Source organism: Ursus arctos, unplaced genomic scaffold (genome assembly GCF_023065955.2).
Source record: "Ursus arctos isolate Adak ecotype North America unplaced genomic scaffold, UrsArc2.0 scaffold_2, whole genome shotgun sequence".
NCBI lineage: Eukaryota > Metazoa > Chordata > Mammalia > Carnivora > Ursidae > Ursus > Ursus arctos.
This window is the reverse complement of record NW_026622874.1, coordinates 11,216,408-11,243,551: the sequence shown is the minus strand read 5'-3', so window position 1 is coordinate 11,243,551 and position 27,144 is coordinate 11,216,408. Positions and strand designations below refer to the sequence as shown.

At 41.8% G+C, this 27,144-nt stretch overlaps 1 protein-coding gene across 2 annotated transcripts in view; it reads left to right on the top strand.

Moving 5' to 3' along the window:
- Positions 1-2,071: 2,071 nt before the first annotated feature.
- The window catches only part of F5 (coagulation factor V), a 70,555-nt gene continuing 45,482 nt past the window's right edge, over positions 2,072-27,144 (top strand). Inside the window, exons 1-4 of one of the 2 annotated variants that reach the window (XM_026509419.4) lie at positions 2,072-2,421; positions 5,140-5,222; positions 12,402-12,524; positions 25,410-25,622. In XM_026509419.4, coding sequence (XP_026365204.3) covers positions 2,264-2,421; positions 5,140-5,222; positions 12,402-12,524; positions 25,410-25,622 — 577 coding nt within the window. In that variant the 5' untranslated portion in view covers positions 2,072-2,263. The remainder of the gene's footprint in view (positions 2,422-5,139; positions 5,223-12,401; positions 12,525-25,409; positions 25,623-27,144) is intronic. The other variant, XM_057315037.1, reaches the window with a different exon arrangement.

Below are 27,144 nucleotides of genomic sequence, written 5' to 3'. Positions count from 1 at the left end.
TGCCATGCTCTGTTATTTGATGTTTTGTTCAATAAGATCTGTGTACATCATTTTGTTTACATCAATGTAATACACAATGACCGTTGTCCCAATTACAGCTTAACCCTTCAATCAGTCAGCAAATATGTACTGTATCACTGCCCCCCCCACAGAATCATAGAAGAAAACAAATCAGAAAAGCGGAGAAGCAGAAAAAATCCTCATCACCTGAACATCCTACAAGGAAGAACAGATATTATTTATTAAATCCCATGTTTAATACGTAGATTGTTGAAAGTGACATGGTAATTATCTGGAACTGATGCAAAAAAGAGAGAGCTGAACAACACAGTTGTCTTGTCTCTGTGAAATGTGAGGCAATAAACATGTCATGCAGAATGAATAACACCGTGGGTAAATATGCAAATAAAAATTGTACAACGGTCTAACTAAGGGTTACAATAATTTTGCAAGAGCTTTGGCAGGAAACTTGGGATTTAGGGACACACTGCTTTTTTAAAAGTTTCTCTCACATGCTGTCGATGGCATCTGTGCTTATCTTGTGCCAATCACTAGGCTGGGTATCATAGGACAATGGTTATCAGCCCTGTGTCGGAGTCAGAATCGACAACTTGTAAAAGCTTCCCCAGGGAATGCTGACGGTTTACCAGCTGCTATTATAGATACAGAAGAGTAAGGCACTGTTCTGCTCCGGGACAGTTTACAGCCTAATTGCGGGAACAACAGATCCCCACAAAGTAATTTGAGTATCATAATGGAGTAGTGTTGTAGCTCATAAAATGGAAAAAGTCTATTTGAGTCCAGAATTCGGGAGATAGGTAGGACTCTGAACGGAAACAGGGTTCAGCAAAGAGGGAGAGATGGATATTCTAAGTTGACAGAGTAACGTCAGCAGAGGAGCGGACAGGACTGTGTGTAGGAGTGAAGTGAGGAGGAGTCTGAGGTCATGGAGACCTCATGTGAGATGCCAGGTTACAATGTAGCAAATCTGTTGAGACAAACCATCTTTAAGACAGATGCTTGGAGGGCACCTGGGTGTCTCAGTGATAAAGCGTCTGCCTTTGGCTCAGGTCATGATCCCAGGGTCCTGGGATGGCGTCCCTCATCAGGCTCCTTGCTCAGCGGGGAGTCTGCTTCTCTCCCTCTGCCTGCCACTCCCCCTGCTTGTGCTCGCTCGCTCTCTCTCTGACAAATAAATAAAATCTTAAAAAAAAAAAAAAAAGCCAGAAGCTTGGAGGAATGCAGATTCAGGGAATCTCGGACAGTTACAATGATGCTTCAGACAATGTAAATCTCAGATTTTCTATCAAGAGCAAAGTGAGATCTCAAGGCAGTGTGAAACAGCAGATTCTCCAAGAAACACAGGGGGCCGCTGAGTCCGGAAAAGCATAATCATAGTAATACACATGTGCTCCGGGCTCCAATTGCCAGGAATCGGACACCTCTCAATATCTTCCCAACAGTTGCATCCGGGAAAAGATTCTTATCACCCCCTTGTGCAGATGTCAAAACTGAGCTCTAAAGAGGTTGAGTCACTTACCCACGCCAGCACAGCTAGTCAGTGGGACTGAGTCGGCTCTGCTGCCTTTGTGGCCACTGGCCCTCATCAACACAGAACTGTGCATGGGTGGAAATCAGTAAGGTGGTCCAGGCCTGCAGGCCCCGTTCTGGTAGTCATCCCCTTGCTTCCTGGCCTGAAATTACAATGTTTCTGTGCTCCTAACACGGCACAGTCCCCTTTCCCCCAGATAGCAGGGAAACTGATGCAGTTAAGGGCATGGGGTGACGTTGCATTGGGAATCGCAGAGGTTCTGGCAAATGTACGCTTCGCCCTGGCAGTTTTTACGGTGGGTGGTGAGGGGCTACTGCCCCAGTGGCCTCAGCAGGTGCAAGTGCGGGAACACTTTTGCCCGTGGCTTACGAATCCCTGGGCACTGCGCCGCCTGCCAGCACCTCTGATCTCTGTCCTTTCTCCACCTGCGGTAAAATATTCACTAATTTGCTTGCTCTGCCTCCTACCTCCCGCCATGGGGGGGGGGGGGCGGTGACCTAGCCAACCCCCTGCCTGGAAGGGCGCTAGGAGGGGAGGAACGCCCGAGGCTGCAGCGGCCTCTGCACTCGCGGGAGCCAAAGGCAAGGAGGACACCGCCACCCGCAGCCTCCCGGAGCGCATTGCAGCCGGGACGGCGGACAACCCTGCGGAGCCGAGGGCGATCGGAGGCGGACGCGAGCCCGACCGGGTCCCGGGAGCAGGAAAGGAACCATGGCCCCAGGCTGCCCGCGCCTCTGGGTCCTGGTGGTCTTGGGCGCCAGCTGCGCAGGCTGGGGGAGCTGGGGGGCCGAAGCGGCGCGGCTAAGGCAGTTCTACGTAGCTGCCCAGGGCATCAGCTGGAACTACCGCCCTGAGCCCACCACGCTGAGGTGAGGCGGGTCTGGCGTCCGGGTGGGCTTCTCCAGGCGAGAGAGACGATTTCTTTTAGGGAGCTTTCCCTTTGCAATTTCACGGCTTAAAAAAAGAAAGAAAAGAAAAAAAGAGAAGGAAAAGAAAAAAAAAAGAATTTATTGTTCCTTTTCAAACAAAATTGCTATTTTTGTTTCTAATAATAGAGTGCATTAGATATTCCGTGGGGTTGTCTAGATGCTGTTTGAAGAGTTTGTTAATATCGTTTTGTTAGTGTGATTGATTGTTGGTTTAATATAGTGATTGATTCAAAAGCACCAGGCACTAACCCTTACTGCAAAGTCCCATTCCAGAGTTTGAGTGCCTAGTATTTTTATAGAACTTCCAGTTACATATTATTTATTCCGTCCTCCACATAACTTCATCGTCTAAAACTAAAGATGTACACATTGTCCTTTGTTTAAGCAGATTGTTCAATAACTATTAACAAATTGCCATAATTTTGTTGTATTCTTACAAATGACTTTCAAACTATATCAGTCCATAAACATGCAACATTTTTTTCTTTTAGCTTTACTTCTAGTTCATGTGACTCTAAATTTTTTCTCACATTCTTAGTCCCTGGGATATAGTCTACCCTGGCGAGTTTGGAAGGGTCACTATGTAACTAAAAGGTGGCTTAAATAATAAAACTCTTGTTTCTGAACTACAAATTATTTTTCCTAATTGAAAGGCTAAAAATAAGACTTCCCAGAAATTAAACAAAGTATAGGACCTACTCACTATTTCCAGTTGGTTATATTTTTATATTTTTTATTGGTAAACCTCTCGGTGTGACTCAGTTTTTTTTTTTTTAACTTAGCATTACAGCTTAAATGATTGTGAAAGACAAGTTCCTCTTTTATGATTACAAAACCAAAGCAGTCTCCCAAGAAATAATGTTATATTTTAAGACTCTGGCAGTCTACAACATTAAACCCCTTTAAGAATTGCTTTGTATTTTGGAGAGTATTACATACTATCTTGGTCTTGTAATAATAAGAAATCCTTTTTTTATTTTTTTGAAGATTTTATTTATTTATTTATTTATTTATTTATTTATTTGAGAGAGATAGAGAGAGCACAAGCAGGGGGAGCAGCAGAAGGAGATGGAGAAGCAGACTCCCCGCTGAGCTGGGAGCCCGATGTGGGGCTCGATCCCAGGACCCTGAGATCATGACCTGAGCTGAAGGCAGACACTTAACCAACTGAGCCACCCAGACGCCCCAAGAAATCCTTTTAAAAAAATCATTTTAAATATTGTCGTTGGGGTTGATGATCTGGATCACACCCACACCCTAGGGAACTGCCAAAACGCCAAAGAAAACCATAGGCTTTCCAACATTAATCGCTCTTGCTCATGGGCAGACATTAACAGGCTTGCTGTCTTTGCTGGGGTACTCTGTGCTCATGCTTGGGAGTTCGTCCTTTCTTCTGTAGTTAACTCTGAAAAATAAGCAGAATACTGGAAGCAGAACCACATGGGGCAAAAGCCTGACTCACAAGGGGGGGAGTCCAAAGGGAACCATGACTGGTGATCTGATCCCCATACCCTGGTTGAGTTTCCAGAATTCTGGTAAGAGTCATACCTCTGGTGTCGATTATTGAGCCAAAACCATAGAAGGACAACCTAGACCAACTGTCAATATTTTTGAACCTCAAATCCTGTCATTTCCCTCTGGTACTTTCTCGTGAAAAATCTAACCTGTATATCTATCTAGCTGCTTAAACTAAGAACTTGGGCTAAGTGTCCTGCACCTACAACTGAATGATACTTCCTGTTAGGAGACCAACATACACCACTCCATTCTTTGCCAAAGTGTATTTTAGCCCAAAGCAAAGATCTTTCCTCTCGGTTCATCTAATATTAGCAGGAGAATGCCGTTTAGAGGTGGAATATATCTATTTTTCTTGTCTGAAGTCTGAAGTTAATGTTTTTGGAAACTGCCCTAAGGAAACTTTCTACTACACACTTACAGGTGTGTAGTAATAGATATTGAAAATAAAAACATATATTTTTTCACCTCTCGAGTTCTAGGGTCCTACTCTCCTGCCTCCCTTTCTGTGAATTCTTTACCATGAATACAATGGTCTCACCTCTTTGAGTCTTGGCTCTGCCATTTATCCATTGTTTCTTCTCCGGCCAAGTGACTTACATTTTCCAAGACTTGCCCTTTTTCATTTGGTTTGTTTGTTTTTAGTACGAATGCCCAGGGCTTTAACTCCATTAGCCATCTCCCACTTCTCAGCTAGAAATAGGGTCCACCAAATCCATGGCTCTTTATAATGTTCCCCAGTAATTTAAATCTGTATATGATTCATAAGTTTAAAAAAAAGCCCATGTATTTATTCATTAAGGATTTGGTTCTATTTTTAGTCATTTAAAGCATAAAGTTTGGGTTCACAGAAAGATCTTGGGTTCTTTTTTAGAAAATGGATCCCGAGTAACAGGATTAGTTAAAGCAGACTAAATTTGGGAAAGAACGGTTATTACAACAGAATAGTTTTGAAGAGATCAATAATTATTTTTATTAACCCCACATTTATTCATATTTATAAAACCTTGGGTTTCTGAAATACAGTTAAAAAACTATTATTCCTACTACATATCCAAGGACATGAGAAATCCATTTGTTTTGTGATTTAAGATGTCGATGTCATATAGGACTTTCAAATTAATTTCTGTATTTGATTTCTAGTTCAAATCCTTCATTTAAGAAAATTGTCTACAGAGAGTATGAACCATATTTTCAGAAAGAAAAACCACAATCCAAAACCTCAGGTAAGCCTGAAGTGCACTCTTTAATTTTAAAGATAAAGCTCTATGATAATTTGATATTCCTGGATATCTAAAATATCTATTTGGTGACATTTTTTTAGAAATGTGTGCTTTTGTTGTTTTTGACCAGTATGGGCTGCATAATTTGTGGGGCCTAGTGAAAAACGAAAATGTGGGACCTGGGATTCATATTTTTGAGAATTTCAAAACAGTGTCAGCCAAGCATTAAGCCAGAGGGCTCTTCTTGCCCATGAGGGGACATGCTCCGGAAGCTGGCTATTTGTAACGCTGATCAAAAAGCTAAACGAAACTTTTAAGAGTTTGAATTTTATTCATTCATGGAACAAACTACTGTCGAGCCCCTGCGATGGGCTGGACATTGACGAAGGCAGTAGGGATGCCACGGCGGGCAAGGCGGAACCACATCCTGCCTTCCTGGAGCTTACGGTCTAGTTCACGAAGGGCAGATGAACCCTAGCAAGTGATCTGTCGCTTCCATCCAGACCCCAGACTCGCTCAAAGGAACCATAGATGGCTGGTTCTTTTGCATCTGTCCCTCCCATCTCTTCTCCTGTTTTGTTTGGTGTGAGGTATACAACAGCTGTCATTTTCAAAGAAAAATCTCTTCTTTTTTCTCATCTTTTCTTTTTTTTTAATGACTTTATTTGTTTATTTGAGAGAGAGAGAGGGCATGAGCAGGGGGGTGGGAGGGTGAGGGAGAGGAGAAGAGGAAGAGGGAGAACCAGATTCCCTGCTGAACTCGAAGCTGCCTGGAGCCTGACGTGGGGCTCAACGTGGGGCTGATCCCAGGACTGCGAGGTCATGACTGAGCCCAAGTCAGACGCTTAACAGACTGAGCCACCCAGGCACCCCTTTCCTCATCTCTTCCTTAATCAAAGAAAGTAGGTTGCATGGGTTTTGGGGTTCTTAAATAGGTATCATATTTCACAGGAATGGTAGAGGCCATTAAGAGAGAACTTCCTCCATTGGGTCCTCTGGTCAGTAATTCACTCATCCTTCCGTACTAATCAAGTGAAGGCTAGTCCACTTTCCCAGACTCAGCCTTCTACTTCTCTGTGCAAACTGTTTCGTCCTGCCTCCTCTGATCTCCCTTGATCTTCAGTCTTCCTTTGGTTAGAGCCTTCCCTTCTGTCAAAACTCAACAACAATAAAACAAAACACAGCTCTGTAGCGGTCAGCCCTTATCTAGAAGAAAATCCCCCCTGACTCTGCCTCACCTTTCCTTCAGCGCCATTTTCCTATATCAGTCGTCCACTCCATTCTCTGTAATGTTTCCCCTCCATACATTTCCTCCCTGATCCTCTCTAATGTAAGTCCACTAAAATTACTCTCAGGAAAGGACACCCAAGACTCTGAGATGCCAGAACCAATGGTTTCTTTCCAGTTCTTTTCCCACTTGAGACTGCGAGGACATTTAGTGATCTCCCTCTTGAAACTCTCTTTCCTGCTTTCCCCAGCACCACTTCCCTTGGAAGTGAAGGAGGAAAATGGGAACAGGAGGAACTTATAGACAACTCTTTCCCGAAACTTGACTCCACATGGAAGGAGAGACAGGGTAGTTCTGGAAGGGAATGAGGGGGGTCCAAGTATATTTTGGACTTTTACAAACAAGAATACAGTGACTTAAAATATCCAGTAGAAAGGGGGAGGGTAATGACATCTGAGGGAGAATAATGTCTGGAGACAGACTTAGAAGAAATAGGAAGTGATGCGATTCAAAGCTTGGGCTGAACTAGCTTGAGGAGGAAGAGATGCTACCTTCACGGCGGCCGACAAGGCAACAGACAGTAAGGTTACTACTAAAATCGAGTTTGTAATTGTGGGCAGAAAGTTGAGGGATCTCCTGTCCTCAGTCACAGAGTCTCTTCAATTTCATAGCTATACTTAAGAAATACTTAATTAAATTAAACTCTAGGTGGGTAAAGGGAAAATGAGCTGGGAAACATATTCATTAGGCCTGGGAAAAAGCGGAATTGGACAGGTGTTTCGAGCCTTACCTGTGTGGCTTTTGGCAAGTTAAGTGAATTTGAATGTCTGGGCCCCTTAAGCCACTGTGCTGAGTACCGTAAGTGATAGAAAGGCCAGTGCCAGGCTGGAGATTATCTTCTGAGCAGGAGTCATTGATAGTTTTGGGAGAGGAGATACTGTGATCAAAATCCTTTGAGATGGTGCGCCTAGGTGGCTCAGTGGGTGAAGCATCTGCCTTCGGCTCAGGTCATGATCCCAGGGTCCTGGGAAGGAGGCCCAGGTCAGGCTACTTGCTCAGCGGGGAGCCTGCTTCTCTTCCTGCTACTCCCCCTGCTTGTGCTCTCTCTCTCTCAAATAAATAAATAAAATCTTTTTTAAAAATCCTTTGAGATGTTTAGCTTTTGTAGAAATTTCCTGATGCAACCTCATTAATTAGAAGTAGACCTTGATCATTCATTTATGCTTAAGCCCTGTGCATTTAAAACACCACCTTTCTTTTGACCCCTGTGTCTCTCATAGCACATTTGTTTCATGTGAACTCCGAGACATTGTAACACCATTTTTAAGCAGCTTCTTCCTGAACTCGCGAAGTTACTTAATTAACCATGAATCCCTGAAAGGCAAGGGTAGTATTTTATTCATCTTTGTATCCCTACAGTAGTTGATACAGCGAGGCAAATCTGGGGTAAAGCCTATGAAGCTCCAGGTTTAAACACTGCCATTGACTATGTGACCTGCCCCATTCCCAGCCTGGCTCCAGGTCATTGGCACCTTTCCCCTATTTCCTGCTCTGCCAGTCTGGCGGGTGTGATTCTAGCTGAACCCTGAACGAATGAGTCACGTGACACTTCTGCAGCATGAGCCCCGAAGTCACTGTAATTGTGGGTGGGGGCGAGGCTGTAGGATGAGGTCTGAAGGTGTCCATCCAGTAAGGTTTGCGGACATGTGGACAGGTGGAGGGGCTGGGCTTCTACCAGGAATCCTGTCTGGGGCTTTAAAATGGCTAGTGTCGACTCTGAATTTTTTCAAGGAAGGTTATGAAATGTTTGCTCCTGTAGGGGTTTTAAACTAGCGGCAACAATGGGCTTCCCTGTTTTCTGTAATGCGTTATTCACCTGAGCGCAGGGGATTGGATTAGCTGACTTCACGTTGTCCTTTTCAACTCCAAAACTGCATGAAATTGGGTACATGCTGTGCTGCCTTCCTGGGGCCGCAAGACAGGCGACTCCTTCCCCCCCTTCAGTGCTGGGTCCCAGGCCATCTGGCTGGCGGAGGAGCTAACCAGCGGCTCAGCCAACATTCGAGCATGTGTTTGCCCACACGCGGGAAGGTATTTGGTTTGCATTTATGAAAACATCCCTTTGTTTTGCCTTAATTCCGAAGAAACAGAAAGGGAGGCAAGTAAATACTCCAAACCATTCATTGCAGCAAGAGGTCTTATTAGGTTAAATAACTTAGGAGACTTAGCCTGGGCACCGGCCATTTGTAGCCATGTGATGCCAACAAACAAATCACCCAAGCAAGGCAACCATGGCAACAAAACGCAGTGCACACTGTGGCACCTTGGTCAGCGCTCTTTTGGGCTCTTGGGCATCCCCGGCAGGTGGGACTAGCCAGTGGGGGCTTCCATCGGGAGCTAAGACCAAGGGTAGCAGCCAGAAGAGCGAGGTCCGCTAGTGCAGCCCGATGTGGTCCGGAGTCAAAAATGGTGTAGACATTGGAACTATTTCAGGAAGGGGGGTGGTTCTGAACCTGCTCTGAGCACGGTGGTAGAGCAGCTTTGGTTCAAGAGTCCAGAGACCTGAGTTCTAACCCCAGCAGTGCCACCCAATGACTGACTGACCCTGAGCAAGCCGTCCTCCCTGCCCCCACATCCCAGGCTTTGTAAGTATCTCTAAAATGAGGATTGAACCATGTGGCCTCCACAGTCCTGTGCAGAGCTAACACAAAAGCAAACAAAATCTTCAGGCACAAGATCAGCATAAACTCTAGTACCGGAAGTTCAGTGAAAGGAATAAGAAAACTGCGGGTAGAAAGACAGAAGTAGGGAAAGAGGGCTTCTGTCTCAGAGATCCTGTTTTCCCATTGCCAATAGGTAACAAATTGCCACAAACCTCATAGCTTAGAACAACACGAATTTATTATCTTATAGTTCTTGAGGTCAGAAGTCCAAAATAAGTCTCACTGGGGTAAAATCAAGGCGTTGACAGAGCTCTCCCCCTATGGGGGAGAATCGTCTCCCTGCCTTTTCCAGGTACTACAAGCAGCCTACATTTGTGGGTTCATGGCCCCTTCCTCCATCTTTAGATCCAGGAGGGTTGTGTCTTCCAATTGTGAATTCAGTTCTCCTGCATCCCATTTATAAGAACCCTTGATTACGCTGGGCCCTCCTGGATAATCATCTAGGAAACTCCCATTTCAAAACCCTTACCTTGGTCACACCTGCAGAGCCCCTTTGGCCATCCCAGGTAACATATTCACAGGTCCCAGGAGTTAAGATGTGGACATCATTGGGGGGGCATTATTCTGCCTACTATGTCTACCAAACAAAACCCAACAGCGTCCTCATTTCAGAGAATGGTGCTCTCGTGCACCCAGCTCCCCCAGCCTGAACATTACCAGCCAACTTGGTCTCCCTCACCCTCCACTCTTATCCCATCCATCAAGTCCTGACAGTTTGATCTCCTAATAGGTCTCTAGTATGTTCTCATCACCTCCACTACCATCACCTTACACCAAGTGACCAACATCATCCCCCGGAGCCTTCTATCTGTTCTCTCAGCATCCACTCTGAGTTCTCCCCAGCTCATCCTTCACCAAGGCACCCAGACATTTAAAACCCCAAATCTGATCCATGTCTCACCCCTGCTAAAAACTCTTTATTGGCTTCCAGATACACTTAGAGGCAAAACTTGAAAAGACGTAGAAGGCCCTACATGACAGGGCCTCTGAGCATGCCTTCAGCCTCACCTCTGCCTCTGTCTCTGACTTGTTAAACTTTACCTTCGTTGTGGTGATCTGTCAGTTTTCTGAATAGGCCAAGATTTCTGGTGCCACAGGCCCTTTGCACGTGTTCATCCCACTCCCTGGAATGCCCCTGCCCGTGCCTTTGCCTCTTTGCCTTTGGACTTCAGTCACAGCATTGCTTCCTCAAGGAAGTATTTCCCAACCCTGATTCCCTCCCTGCCTCCAAGATTAGATGAGATCCCTCTGTCAATGCTCTTCAGAGTATCCCGTGCTTTTCTCTCATAATGCTTTCCACGGTTTGTAATTAAATGTTTGTGTGATTGTTTGTTAAAATCTGTCTTTCTTACTTTTTTGTAAGCTCTGTGAAGGCATCTATTTTACTTACCATGACAGTTCTGACACCTAGGACCATGTGGGCACTCAGTGAATAGACCCAGGGTAGGGGTGGAGTAGAAAAAGGTGCTTAAGGCTCAGGATCTAGAGTCGGACAGATGAGCTGCCTCTAGTTAGCGATATAGTATTGGGCGAGATGTTTAACTCTCTGAGGCTCAGGTCCTCATCTGTAACACGAGGATGTTAATACCTACCTTAAAGGTTTGCGGGGAGGGCAAAGGTAAGGACTCACGGTGCTCGAGTGTGTTAAGCAGACGGTAAGTGGGGGCCCTATTAACATGATCATCGGCCCTGCAAACAAATGCCGGTTGAACTCCGCGACTGCTGTACCTTCCTTCTCAGGCTCCTGTGACCCCTGCTGGGGAGAAGCCAACCCCACAGAACTTACAGATGGCTGGGAAGTGAGCGCAGTCAACTCTTGTCACTTGTCTGAAATAGAACTTCTGGCGACAGGTTCTCAAGCTTGAAGAGACATCAGAATTGCTCGGGAGCACATGTTAAAAGTGTGCTCCCAAACTCCACCTCCAGAAACTCGATTCTTTGGGGCTGAGATAGGAATCTGCCTTTTAGTCAGACCCCATGGGATTCTCATGCAGAGAATCCAAGGGCTACATTTTGGGAAATTCTCATTTGTGATTCTTCCAAGGTCCGACTCAAGTATCACCTCCTCCCCTGACTCCTCAGACGGCACTGGTCCTTCATCCTCTCTGCGCCTACAGGACTTTGCCCACATCTCAGTGGTAGCTCCTACCATGTGTTTATCCCCAAACCCGCTTGCGAGCTCTTTGAGGCCAGGGACAATGTCTTATCTAGCCATGTGACCCCAGGACTCAGCACAGCTGTCATGTAGTCAGTGAAACCTCACTCTTGATTTCTGCACCTGTCACCTGTCGTCCCACTGTGCTCTGCACAAATGTAACCGGTGATGTTGTTTACGCGGTTACTCAGATAAAAAACCTCAGGGTCGTCCTTGACTTCCCTCTTGCACATGTCACATCCAATCCATCAGCAAATCCAGCCGGCTCTGCCTTCGACGTTCCAGAATCCAGCCTTTTCTCACGACTTCCCTGCCACGCACGCTGGTTCGTGCGTACCACCCACTCCCGTTTCCCCTCCCGTCACTGCACAGACTTCTCTACACAGCAGCTAGGATGCACTTTTTTTTTCCCCCAGAATGAACTTTTAAAACCATGTCTGTCTGCTCCACAAAGCCCCAGTGATTTCCCGTTTCATTTAGAAGATAATCCCAAGTCCTTACCAAGGCCCGTAAAGCCTCCCATGATCCGCCCCCTCCCTCATCTCTTCTCACTCAGCCTGCACTGTTTTTCTTACTGTTATTTGGACACATCAAGCTCACTCCTGCCTTAGGGACTCTGAACTCACCTTGGGGCCAGAGTACCCTGTGATTTTCTCCCTCATCTTATTGAGGTCTCTGAGATGTCCCACCTCAGGGAGACCTAACAGAACCAGTCACCTTCCCTCACATCACCCTGTACAACTGAAAATGAACAGCTTTCTTTTCTTGATCAAAGACAGTAATCTCCAAGAAATGACAGGGGTCAGGATGGGGTAGCTGCGGTCAGAACTATTCCTTCTCTCTCTAGACTTGCTTTGGGCCCAAGCCAAGCATACCTATCTTCCCATCCTGATTGACTGCAGGCAATGTAGAGACAATGAGCTGGCAGAACCTTCTAGATTGAAGACAAGCAGGCTGGCCTCAGGACCAGGAGGGATGACCGCCTTCATGCGTGGGGTCCTCTGCGTGTCTCCATGCTTAGCAGCTGTCTTTGGTAGTCCTGAACACAGGTATATTATAAATCCTTGTTTCCGCAGGACTTCTTGGGCCTACTTTATATGCTGAAGTTGGAGACATTGTGAAAGTTCACTTCAAGAATAAGGCAGACAAGCCCATAAGCATCCACCCTCAAGGAATTAAATACAGTAAATTCTCAGAAGGTAAGAGTAATTGAATATCCCTCTGGCAGCAGAAAATGTACAACTCTAAAACCAGTGTCAGACATTAAAAGTCCGATTGTTAACCACATGTTAGAGAAATCTTTCCTTCAACTGGTAATTACGGAAGTTGCCTTTGTAAGTTGCAGAGAGGAAAGTGAACAAATTCTGGAGTCACCTAGACCTCAGGTTTTCACTAGGTTCTTGCTCTTTAACAGTTGGGTGGGCAAATTGCCTAATCTTTCTGAATTCCAATATATTCATCTGTAACATGAGAACAATAAGGCATACGTGTTGCAAAGTGGTTTAAAGCAGGGGGGTCCTTGAACTTCTCTGTGAGAAGCCAGATAGTAAGTATGGCTGGCTTCAGGATCTCTGTTGTAACTACTAAACTCTACCTTTTCGTACAAACATCATCACAAACAATGTGTAAGTGAATGAGTCTGGCTGTGTCCCGGTAAAACTTTATTTACAAAAACAGCTGACTGGACATAGCCCACGAGCCGTACTTTGAAATAGTGACATAGGACCAGCCTGACAGAGGGCTAGCCTAACACATAACACACACTTAATAAGCAGTATTTGGTGGTGGTGGTGGTGGTAGAAATGTTATTACCATTTTGGACAAAGTGAAATGGTTAAGAACAGAAGCTTTGAAGGCAAATCGCCTCTGGTTCTATAAGCTTAACATCTCTGAGCTTCAGTCTTTTCATCTATAAAATGTGAACGGTTATACCCACCACGTAAGATTGCTTTGAGGATGAAAATGAGACTGTTTAGGAAGTATATAAAATATGATTCCTGGAACATGGTAAGCCCTCAATAAACACAATGATGACGATAACAACAATGGCAAAGATCACAAAGATGAAGGTGACAAAAGTGACATCAGCCACGTGAGAGTAAGTACTGTTGTTGACATCGTTCTCATTATTTCCAGAGCACAGCAAGCACAGTGGAGTTCTCTTAGGAGCTGATACAAGAAAATTGTATCCATATTGTAATAGATATTAGTGTAATAACAGTTTTAAATAACTTCAGACCTTTCATGACTCACAAATCTTCTTCCTCCCATATGTTCCAGCCATCATACCTTCAAAGGGGGCAGTTGAGTAGGAAAGTGGTTTACAGTGCAGGTTCTGGAAGTAGACTGCGTGGTGCAAATCCTGGTTTACACTTATTAGCTGTGTGACTTTTAGAAAGTTACTTAACGTCTCTGTGCCTCATCTCTTTCATCTGTAACATGAGAATAAGAATCATACTACCTCATATCGGTTTGTTGTCATGAAATCTTTGGATAATGCCTAGCATAGAATAAATGCTTAATAGATTTTAGACATGATGCTGAAGTTGATTCTTCAGTCAAAATGTATTCAAATTAAGTTACATCTATTAAAATTTTTAAGTGTGTTCAGATAATTTCATATTTATCTGATAATTTATGGATTACAAAGTGATCTTTGCATTTATTATTTCTTGTGTAAATTAGTAGTCAGAATCATTCCAACTAAGGTATGGATGACTGATAATAGGTTAATGAGCTACCCTTCCCAGGAATATTTGCATTAGCACTTAATCTTTGGCTTGAGGAAAAGCAATGAAGCATTAGCTGAAATTTCAGCCATCTTTAAGGGCCAATTTGGCAAGACTTTGAGTGAGGAAGCATGCGCAGGTGTCTCTCCTATGTTCCTGAAATCATACAGTGGCATAGAAACAACCATTTAACCTACTTAGGAGGCTTCCAGGCAACTACATCAATGTAATACCAGAGGGAAGAACGCCCAGAATGTCACATCCAGTTTCCATTGCAAATGTGGGAGGAGGTAAGGTTCATGGACTTTGTATTCCAGCTGGGCTGTTTGCACAGGAAACGAACCTTGCAACATTGTCCCCCTTCCTTTATTGTTTACCTGTTCCTGCACTCCCCCACAGCCAGTCATCTATGAACAACTGTTTAAGATGCTCCCACCACTTCCACTGGTCACCTGATTATTGCCCGTGGTCGCCTAAATCTGAGAAAGGTAAATACAGATTGGTGGAGAAAGTGAAATTTTATTTGGAAATGAGATGCAAATCCTGTTTAAGATAGAATGCCCTGCGTGGTAAAAGACAAGCCTTCTGTTCATTTTAGCGTGCGCTCTTTGTTAAAATAAAGCATCTTCTTCTTGCCTGACACTCACCGTGGCCCATGGCCGTCCTCTACGGTTTGAACTATTTGGGGCAGCATGGAATTCAGTTAACCACATACTGAGCCAGTACATGAGAATCCAGATTCCTTTTCTGCAGAGGTAGGTATTTGAGAGACGGGTGGTGGGAGATTGAGACAATACAGTAGGCCTAAGGCAGGACTCAACCCTTGCCCCGACGGCTGCTTGCTCTAACCAATCAATGATCCAACCTTGACAGCAATCCTACTTCTCTGGGCATTTATCCTTGAGCCCCACCAAGGATTTGGAGACCTACTCTCATCAGCTAGAAGGAAAAGATTGCCATGGAAAGAATGCTGGCTTTAGAGCCAGAATGACCTGGCTTTCAATTTGGGCAATTTGGGGCAATTTTCTATACCACTGACCTTTAGTTTTTACATCCGTGAAATGGACATAGCAATTCCTCCCATCGAAGGTTATTGCAGGGATAAGTCATAATATATGTGAAGTTCTTGGTACATGGTTGATACATGACAATGTTAGCTGCTGTTGGTGTGGTTATTTCATGGCTCTTGATGGTGCAGGCGTTAAAATTTGTCTTCAGTAGCTTGGATTGAAGGAAGTCCTTGGCCTTGGCTAGTGTTCATCATTGTATTTATACTTGAATGAGATAAAATTCTCTCATAGAATTGAGATGTCAAAATGAACTAAAACTGTACAGAAAACCTCAGCTCTCCAGAGCACAGAGGAATGAGTCATTTTGAATCATTACATTTCCCAGATAGTTTGGGGTTTACTTCTTTAAGTGTCTAAGATATTTTTTAATCACTTCAGATACATGTTATATTTCCCCAGCCTCTTTAAAACAGAGGATGAGAAGTAAACCTCTAATCTCTTCCTAAACCATTACTTCTTATCTACTGTGAGATTGTACAAACACCCACAAATGTTAGAATGATGTGCAGTCTAAGTAAACAGACTCGAAACGAACGTCTCCATTATCGTCTATGGTAAAGACCCTGTCTGTGGGTAAAGACCCTGAGCTTTCATTCATGGGTAGTTGGTTTTTTGTTGTTGTTGTTGTTGTTTTTTTTTAAAGATTTTATTTATTTATGTGACAGAGAGACAGCCAGCGAGAGAGGGAACACAAGCAGGGGGAGTGGGAGAGGAAGAAGCAGGCTCCCAGCGGAGGAGCCTGATGTGGGACTCGATCCCGGAACTCCGGGATCACGCCCTGAGCCGAAGGCAGACGCTTAACGACTGCGCCACCCAGGCGCCCCAGTTGTTTGTTTTTTAATATCTATTTTGGTTGCCCAGAAGTCTTGTTGCTTTTTTAAAAATTCTTGGCTAAGCTTTAGTTAGTTGATGGTTGGAAATCTGAGTTCTGGCCAGGAAAGATGCTACTCAGTGTGGAAGTCTCATGCTGGCCTTTCATCCATAAATTGGCGGCACGTGACATAAATGCCCGGTTGTAGCTTGGTGTTGCCAAGCCACTCCCGCTTGCACCCCTCCCAGGCCTGCCTGGGAGAAGCCTCGTAGTACACAGTGGGGGATGAGCAACCCATTTGACAGGTTGGACAAATGGCAATTTGTAAAAATGCTCACAAGGACATTTCCTTGAGGCATAGGAATATATTTTTAAACCAGGAAATAAAATATCTGTAGCTATACTTAATCACTTAAACACTTCGTATCACTAACCGTTTCGATTTGAGGCTTACATTTCAGAAACTGTAGGTTGCATGCGCTGAACTGTTTGTAATGATGCACCTTATTTCGTTCTTCAGTAAGATTTCTGTAGCTGCTTTGGTCAATTAACTTTAAAAGTTTGTTTCAGAGTGAATCTTAATATTATTCCTTTATTTGCTTTATATCATCCTTAAATGTGTGAGTTGCATTCTGAGCATTTTATCACAAAATTCGTTTTATAATATTCAGCTGTCTGCTAGTAAGCCAACTCTGAACAGAAATGATAGATAGATAGATAGATAGATGATAGATAGATAGATAGATAGATAGATAGATAGATAGATGATAGATAGATGATAGATGATAGATAGATGATAGATAGATAGATAGATAGATAGATCATAGATAAAGTGCATTTTCCATCAGAGATTGTTTTTTGCATCTGGTGTTGCCAAATTCTCCATATGAAAACTTAGTCTTTTGGGTTTTTCCAAAGCATTCCAATGCTTGACATAATGTGGGCAATGATATGTTTCACTTTTCATCTGAATATTCTGGCACTTCTTTGAGTATATGATAAATACCCAAAACAAAGTGTAGTAGCTAATGTAATAATTCTCATAAATCTCAAAAATGTGAACTCGCCTTCAAAAGAGATTTGCACTCCCCGTGCAGTGGAATCAGTTTCCTTAGAAAACACCAGCATTCTACTTTGCGCATTAACTAAATTACAGCTTCTGAAAGAAGGCTCCTAGTCTTTGAATGCACGCTGAAGCACTCACTAAGTTAATTAAATGGAGGGGGAAAGGGCTGTTCAAAAAAAAATGAGTAACAAGGGAGGATCTCAAGAACGAGCACCCTACTGGGTGACCGAAGTGGATCTTTATGTAACTTCACTTTCCCAAAGCTTGTACACAGCATTTTATATTTGAAAAAAAAATACTGAGAGCCTTTTGGCAAATAATTGGCCTATCATGATGAGTAAACAAATTGCAACGCTGACTATGGACTGAGCCGGAAGTGAACAGACTTGAGTAAATATAAAATAAAGGGTTACCCTTGTGTGAACAATTTATTCTCGCAAGAAGCTGAACAAGGACTTCTAGTGCTCTAACACAGTAGTCTTTCCTGTCCATTTCTCCCCTCTTCAGTTAAGAGCTTAAAATTTATTTTGACTACAAAGTCAAAATCAGATTCACCAAAAATGCATTTCATAAATGCTTCCTTTAAGTGGCTGTTTATATTTCATGCCTCATATTATGTGCGTTGTGACATCAAAGCTACAACATGCCTGTTTGATTCTAGACTAAACGTGAGATAAAATTCTTTGAAATTAAGAGACTAAAAACGTTGATTAAATTATCCCAAAATTATCTCATTAGTAATCCTCACTCAGCGTAATTGGAGAATCTTTCCCCATGTACAAATTTGTTCACTATTTGTTTCAAGATGCTCATAATTCACCTCTTAAGTAGTATAGTAAACTTAATTAAAACCATACATTTATTATTTTAAATTTATCTTGTATATAACTTCATATTCATTTTAAATGAATATGAAATTCTCAGTAATTTACTTTGGTCAATTAGACATTTAAAAACCATTGTTTGTTCAACTAAAACTGGATATGAAATGCTATTTAAAAATTAATTTGATATCATTCAAAAATTAGTCACTGCTATATCTAGTATATGTTAAAGTCTTTTAGGTGATTCTTAGATATTTATATTGTTTGGTTCTTATTATGATGCACATGTGTTCTAACTGTGGCTTCTCCACTGCAATGGCCCTAAAAGAAATCTAGAGGTGAAACCCGTCGCAACCAAGGCATCAGCATGTACCCTACTGTTAACTGAGCTGTGACCCCCTCAGGGTCTTACTGACTTCTTTATATTTGTGCCTAGAAACCTCCCACAGAGACTGGAACATGATCATGATGATGATGATAATTTCTGAACTGAGGGACTGAGGAGTGTCTTAGAAAGTACAGCCTACACGTTATTTTCCCGTTGCTTTGAAATGTATTAGTTTTGCTGGTGATTGTGAGCAATTACGTAATCTTATTACCAGTTTTTACCACTTTTAGAGTAGATACATCACCATCTCTAATCTTCCTCACCTGTGTTCAGAGAACTCAAGAACACTTAGACATCTTATCAGAGGCAAAACACAAGGGAGAAAGGCTGTATCGATTGCAAAGTGGCTGAGAAAGAAAATAGCCAACATACTAAAATGTACTGAGACAGGCTGCCATAGCATTGATTAGGAGCCAGACATTTTACATATGTTTTTAGTCCTCATAACCCATCAAAAATGATAATATTACTGCTAGAGAAAAGATTATATTGTTACAAATGAGAAAAGAGAGGCTAGAAGGGAGGTTAAAGAAACTCCCAAATTCACAGTCAGCAAGTGATACAACCAAGAAATTTCAGTTCTAGACTCTCCCACAATCTAGTGAGAGAAGGTATCATTAATTATATAATCTCACAAATATTTAATTAAAAATTCTGATGAATATTATATGTATTATGAGTACCATTATACATAAATGTCATACATACAAATTTCATATATATACATATTATATATATGTGTGTATAATAATATATAAATATATATACTATTATAAATAATATAAATATATACTTTTATATATTATAATATATATACACACATATATATATATATATACACACATATATATATAAAAGGGAATGGGGAAACAGGCATTTAAGCTGATGTCTGAAGGATGAGCATTCCTTTATCCAGAGAAAGAGAGGAAGAACTTCAAAAGTTATCTCTCACCCTACAAAGAATATCACATTTTGTCCTTTTAAGAGCTTCTGAAGGCAAAGGAAAGAATGCCACTTTTACTATAGGAATTTCCTGTGATGTTTTAACAGCTGGAACTGTGGAAGCATCATGTCCAGGAACATCATTTTCTAACTTCATGAGGCCAGCAGTCGGGAAGCATTGAATAAGGGCCATCGTGCTTGATTCAAGATAGCTCTAGTCAACAAATTGCCCTGCCAGGTCCAGTCAATAGAAAAGGTTTGACCCGAGAGGGCAATTCTCCTTATCAGACCTGTTTGCTCTTTGCTTCCAAAGCTGTTTTGTAACTTTCCAGAGATAATTCTTCCTGTTTATTAGCAGAGACTTTTCCTTATAAACTCTTTTTTTCTTTTTGATTTAGACTGAAATTATATTATTACTCTCAGGAAATTGGTCAAGGTTTTAACATTTCTCAATTCCTTAATATCCAGATCCTTTTTTATTTTTTAAAAGATTTTATTAATTTATTTGACAGAGGAGAGAGAGAGCACAAGCAGGCAGAGCGGCAGGCAGAGGGAGAGGGAGAAGCAGGCTCCCCACTGAGCAGGGAGCCCAATGCAGGGATTGATCCCAGGACCCTGGGATTATGACCTGAGCCAAAAGCAGCTGCTTAACCAGCTGAACCACCCAGGTGCCCCCAGATCCTTTTTTAGTATTCTAGTCCTTTTCATCATCAGAGTGAAAGTTCAGTCTATGGCCAATATTGGTTATCAGTGTCAAACGATCTTTGAGGGGAATAAAAAGATACAATGGAATCCCACGTTAAACTTTTCACTAGCACAGGGGTTACAACTCAGATGCCTACAGCAGTCAGGAGGCTAATTCAATGAAAAAATATGTCCTTTAGGGACTGGGAACCACAGTCACTGTCCTATCTAACAGAGGTAGCCACGATTCAGGGCAGGCAAATTCTATGCAGGAAATTGGTCCAGTGTCACAACATTCTAGTTATGATTGTTTTTGTTATTTAAGAGAAGACAGCAACTCGGATTGTTACATAGTCTCTCCATGATGTTAATATTGGCATTTAATTTGTTGTAATACCATGCCATCCTAAACACCTGTGAGCTAAGGCTTGATAACTTTGATGCTAGCCCACAGGATCTTAAATCTTAGGAAATCAGTATACACTCAATGAGCACCTTCTCCATGCTAGGCACTGTGAAGGGTCCCAGAAATATTAACACAGATATAATCCAGCACCTACTTTGAGTTGCTCACATCCTGGTGACAGAAATGTGCGTGATGCAAACAGTTATTATCTAGTAAGAGAAAATGAAATAAATCATACAGTGCCATACATATTTAATTATAAATTATGATGGGTGCTGTAAAAGAAAAAATACGTAGCACAATTAGAGCTCAGGACAGGAGTAAGCTTATGTTTAAGGTGACATCTAAAGGATGAGCACACGTGTAGCCAAAGAAAGACAAAGAGGAAGAACACTCTATGCCGAGGAAGTGGTATCTCTAAAGACCCTGAGGTAGAATGGAATTTGGCTTGTTTGGGAAACTAAAAGGTGGCCCAACAGAGTAAACAAGGGGAAAAGTCATACACGGTGAGAATGGAAAGAGAAGTAAGGGTAGATCTTACATGGACTTGTGGTCCATGTTAAGAATTTTGTGAAAGAAGAAGCTATTGTTAGGATTTTAAGCAGGAATATGGCAAAGTAAGATATGGAGTTTAAGGGTTCATTCCATATACAATTTGGGAAATGGATTGGGAGGGTACTCTTGTACCAAAATCCCAGTGACCAGTTAATAGGCTAATTCCAGAGTCTAGTTTTATCTTAGGGTGATGGTATTAGAGATACAGAGAAGAGTGCAAACTTGGGATATATATTTTGGAGGTAGTAGGTCACTGTTGGAGTACAAAATGTGCACGGTTCAGAAGTATGGAGGGAGATGACGCTGGATAGGTAGACTGGGAAAACTCATGAATGACTTCAGCTGCCATGGTAACAAACTTGGACTTTATCCAATGGGTAAAGCAACGATCTTGAAAGCTTTGCAGAATGAATGAACACAGTTGGATTTGTGTTGAGCAAATAGTAACCTGCTTCAGTCTCCTGTCAAGACTTTATGATCCAGCCATAACTACTCTTCTTTTCCATATGTCATCAGTGTACTCACCATCAATAAATTGTCAGCTTCTAAGAACATTAAAATCCATCTTTGTTTCCTATCTGTAATGCAGATATCATGACTATCATATTATTTCAAGTTTGGTTGTATTCATTCCCATACATATAAAGATGATGCTCTGTCCCATGGAGCTATGTCAGTAAATCTAGATATAGCTACTCACCTCTTCTATCTTATGGTTTCCATGCTCAGAACCTCATGTGGTACATAATGCATGCTGCTGCTATCCCTGAACGCCTCATTGATGATGGGTGCATGTGCCTTATTTCACACCCCCATCTGGAGAGCCCAAACATATGCTGATGCTAGGCAAGTTCATATGAGTGTCAGTGGAATAGATTTTCCTGATGATGTGCAATTAGACAATAGTAGCTAACATTGCTGCAATAGAAAATATTCTATACATAGAAATTTAGCATCTCAGACTTTGGCTTCTGGAAATGAGGGATCAGATTTACCCTTTTTCTTAACAACTAGACAGACAGACAAAATATATGAAACAGCAGTTTTCAGGCACTGAACAAGAGATGATACAAGAGAATCCTCCATGGAAGAAAAAGAACAAATGAGGTGGGTCCTATGTGTACCCAAGTTCACTGCATGGAGAGGATTTCCAGGGCAGAGCACAATGAGGATGAACCCAAGCAGAGCTCAACAGTCCTTTGAGTTAAGGAAATAGAGTTTAGACTTTTGGTAGGCCAAAGTGGCTGGGTTTTCAGGACAGAATCCTGAAGAGGATGGTACAGACACAGAGAAAGAGTTCTTGAGAATCTGCACAGAGGTCCTGTCAAGTCTTCAACTAAGTGCTGATCTGCACATGCATGTAAGAAAAGTATTAAATGTAAGGAAAATACCACCAGAAAGAAACAGGCAGAAGAGTTCCTGGACCACACACATAAAAATAGTTTATGTTCCCATCATCAAACGTGGAAAGACCTCCTCACAAATGGGCACAGACTAGAGGTAGAATCAGCAGAAGGCACAGGAGTTGGAAAAAATTCGTCTAAGACTACTCAGGTGACAAAGCCTTAAAAACAAGACTTGAAAGTATCAAATCAATTTCATGTCTCTTAACTGTGTGGCAGAGTCAAATACTAGTTATAAGAATGCAACAAAATCCAGCAACTCACAATGGAATAAAAATTAACAATCATTAAAAGAAGCAGAAAAAGTACTACCCATCACCAAGAAAAAACTTAATCAATAGAAACAGATCTACAGATGAAAGAAATGACAGAACTGGCAGGCAAAGACATTAAGACAGCTATTATAAATATTCTCCATGTGCTCCAGAGCACGATGAGGAGGGAGCTAAAGACATAAAAACACATAAATGGAAACTCTACAGATGAATATAATAGCTGAAGTGGGAAGTATACCAGGTGAGATTCACAGCCTGTAGAAGAAAATACTAAAAAATATTATATATAGCAATAGAAACTGCCCAAATGAATCATGAAGATAAAAAAGAGTGAACGAAATGAACAAAGCATCAGTAATCTATGGGACAATATCAAGTGATTGGAAGTCTAATTGGACTCCTAGAATGGGAAAGAACAGAAGAAATATTTGAAGAAATCAAGGCTGAAAAATTTTCAAACATGATGACAGCTATACAGCTACAAAGGCTTGACCAAACCAAGAGGAAACATGAAGAAAATCATAACAAGGCACATCATAATCGAGTTCCTAAAGACTTGTGATGAAGACAAAATGTTAAATGCAGTCAAAACAAAACAGAAACAAAAATAAGAATGACAGCAGAGATCAATAGAAACAATGCAAGCCAGAAGACAATTAGGGATATCTTTAAAGTACTGTGTGGAATTGGGGAGGACAGTTCGTCCACTGAATATTCTATACCAAGCAAAAATATCCACTGAAAATGAAGAAAAATAAAGATTGTCGTAGGCATTGAAATAAGAAATAATTTCTCACTAGCAGACCAGTAAAACATGTTAAAGAAAGTCTTTTAGTTAGAAAAAAATGATATTAAAAGGATATTTGGAGCCACGAGAAGGAATAAAAAGATTCAGAAATGGGTAAATGTAGAGAAAATTTTTCCTCATTTTTAATCTGTTGAAAAGATAATCATCTAAACTTTAAAGCAAAAATAACAATTTATTACGGGGTGTATTATATATGCAGAAATAAACTGTATGCATAATAAACAATAGCACAAAGGCCAGGAGGGCGGAAATAGAAATATACTATAGCAAGTGTCTTATAAGCAAAATGGTGTAATATTATTTGAAGGTAGACTCTGATAAGCTAAAGTCGTATCTTGTAAACTGAAGGGCACCACTAATAAAACAAAGCAAAGCTAATAAAATAATAGTGGAGATAAAAAGAAATACTCAATTAATCAAGAAATAAAAGAAAAAGGAATAAAGGCCAGATGGATAAATAGAAAACAAGAGCAAGATGGTAGATTTAAACTCAACCATATCAATAATTATATTATAAGCAAATGGGAAGAACACTACAACTAAGAGACAGATTCTAAGACTGTATAAAAAGAAATACCTTACTTTATGCTGAATTTGAGAAACCCACTTGAGAAAAAGTAAAAGATGGAAAAAGATATACCACACTAACACTAACAAACACAAGAGGGGATATAATGTATTATTCCACTTATATGACCTTAGAGGAAAGAGGAATATAGTGACAGAAAGCAGGTCAGTAGCTGCTGGGCCCAGAGAGTAGGGGAAGGTACTGACTGGAAATGGCACAAGGCAAGTTCTCAGAGTGACAACCTGGACCTTCATCGTGACGGTAGCTGTACAACTGAACACATTTGTCAAAATTCAGCAAACGTTACACTTAAAATTGGTGGATTTTATTGGATGCAACTTCAATAAAGATGATGAAGGGAGGGAGGGAGGCAGAAAAAGAGAGAGGAAGGGAGGAAATAGGAAAAGAGAATGGGAGGAAAGAAATTAATCATTTGTTTTCAAAAAGTACAATCACTTCAGGAAGAATAGTTTCCACGAACACTTCACCCCATCATGTAAAACATTTGATCCCTTTTTTCTGATCCTTTTTGTCTGCCCATGTCTCCACTCTGATGGTCTCCCTTTCAACATCAAATGTATAAAGCTGTTGTACCAAAGAAAGGTAAATGCATCCCAAGAGAAATGCCTGCACCAGCTGGTCATAGTGAAACCCACCTAATTAAATGAGGCATGGCTCACACATTTGGCTGCCCATAACCCTGCCCTCTCCCCTTCCTGACCTCCCTCCTCCATCTCTAGCCACATCTTCTTTTTGTTGTTGAAATTCCACCCAAGACTCTGCACTTCTTTTAATATTCAGCATCTCAGTTCCCTCTCTTCAATAAGGAAGACCAACTTCTACATCCTCCTTCTCTCCCACCAGTCAGGACAGCCAGGGTATATAAGGAGGTGTTAATGGTGGGTCTTCGGATACACAAGGACAGGAGTAAGACATCTAAACTTCAGACGGTAGGCACATTGCATAATCACCACAGCTACCAGATGGCATAGAGGAGCTGGACTCCAAGGCTCTGGGGACAGTTGGGATGTTCAGAAGGTGGAGGTGTGATAAAGCGATAAAATAGGGCTGAAGGTGGCAGAGGTGGAAAGAAGATATGAAATACAGAAGAAAAACAAAACATGCAGAAGCAGCTGTGAGTGTACTCACATCCCATGCTAACAGGCGGTTAAATGGAAGATATCTCGTCAAGCACTGTAGAGAAAATAGAAATAAAACCCATTCTCATACCCTGAGATGATTTACTGATCAAAGGGGATTCCGCTCTCTGATTTTATTTAAATAATAATCATTTAGGTACCCTGGAAAATTAACTTTCTAAACCTTAACGAATATACTAGTAGGTTTCTTATTCACTTCGGATCACCATAGACCAAAGCCCTTATAATTGCATAGACCCAGAAGTAGGTATATGTGAATCTTTCCAAATAATGAAGGTTCACTATAGAAAGGTGTATATACCTCTATAGACATCTTATGGTCCCCCAGATTGGAGGATGATGAAAAAGTGGTCCTCAGTGACCGTCCAGATGTTTTCATGGCTCTTCTTCACCAGGTGCTTCTTACTCTGACCACACATTCCCTGTGGAGAAGATGGATGATGCCATAGCTCCAGGCCAGGAATATACCTACGAGTGGAAGATCAGTGAAGACAGCGGGCCCACACACAATGACCCCCCATGCCTTACACACATCTATTACTCCTATGAAAATTTGATACAGGACTTCAACTCCGGGCTGATTGGACCTCTGCTTATTTGTAAGAAAGGTAAAAAAAAAAAAGGAACAATGAAGATTGAAATGGTAAGATGTACTATAACGGAATGAGGCTTGGGAGAATCTTGGAACCTTTTTGTAAATCAAAGGGAGAAGTACAGAAACCAGATCCTTGCTTGACGTTGGTATTTAAGGGTTGGAATCTTCCTGTTTTTTCTAATCCTTCGTCTCAGTCCTGGGAGACTCTCCCAAGTAAATCCCTATCTGAGAGTATGTTCTGATATCAGGCCCCTATGATCTGTAACGTTACCTCAAGGCCAAGTCTTTTTGAAAGTATACAGCAGCCTCTATATTGCTGAGGGTACTTGGAAAGAACTTTGACTAACATAATTGAGGTTCACGTTGGTAATTTGGCATACCAACATTCAAAATTCCAGCTTCCTTTCTTATAAACAAGCTGGACACTGGGTGGCAGATTTCAAACATTCAATTGACTTTATAAAAAAATGTCATTGGCTGGGCTTGGGAGCAAGAATGAATTTTCATTTTACCCCCAAATAATTGAGCCCATCTTTCATTAAAACAATAAACAATCACGATAAACTACACTGTGGGAAATAGTGTGATGGATTCCCCCTCTGTCTGTACATACACTCATACCATATATACATACATTCCTAACTCATTTATTCACTACACAAATACACATTTTCATTGCCTGGTATATAAAAGATACTGTGATGACACTGAAAACAGTTCAGATTCATAAAAAGCTTTTATTTCATTTTACTTTGATTCACTGTCAGCTGCCTTTCTCAGCTGTGAGAATGGGTTAATCTTGACCTCAGCAAATTCTCTAATACCTCATTACTTGTATAAGCAAGATGGCGGTATGAAACTTAGAGTGTCATTTGCCAGCTGAACTGAAGTACCTGTTCATTGGCCTGTTGAGACTAGAGGAAATGAGTACTTTCACTAAAGCCTTGACAGTCACCAGATATTTTGTCCTTGTGCCTGATCAAGGTGACCTTTAAATCCCCATTCCTCAAGGCTAAGTGTCAGAGAAAATACTTACTGTGGCACCAGGATTTTAATAAGCCCCCTATCATTATTACTTGATAAAGATGCTATTTTTTAAAGATTTATTTACTGGGGGCCCTGGGTGGCTCAGTCAGTTAAGCATCTGCCTCTGGCTCAGGGCGTGATCCCAAGGTCCTGGGATCGAGTCCCACATTGGGTTCCCTGTTCAGCAGGGAGCCTGCTTCTTCCTCTCCCACTCCCCCTGCCTGTGCTCTCTCTCTGTCTGTTAAATAAATAAATAAAATCTTTAAAAATAAATAAATAAAGATAAATAAATAAAGCTTTATTTATTTATTTCTGAGAGAGAGTGTGTGCACATTGGGGGAGGGGCAGAGGGAGAGGGAGGGAGACTCTCAAGCAGATTCTGTGCTGAGTGTGGAGCTGCCCAATGTGGGGCTTGATCTCAGGACCCTGAGATCATGACCTGAGCCAAAATCAAGAGTCGGCTGCTTAACTAAATGAGTCACCTGGGGACCCCAAGGTATTATTTTTTA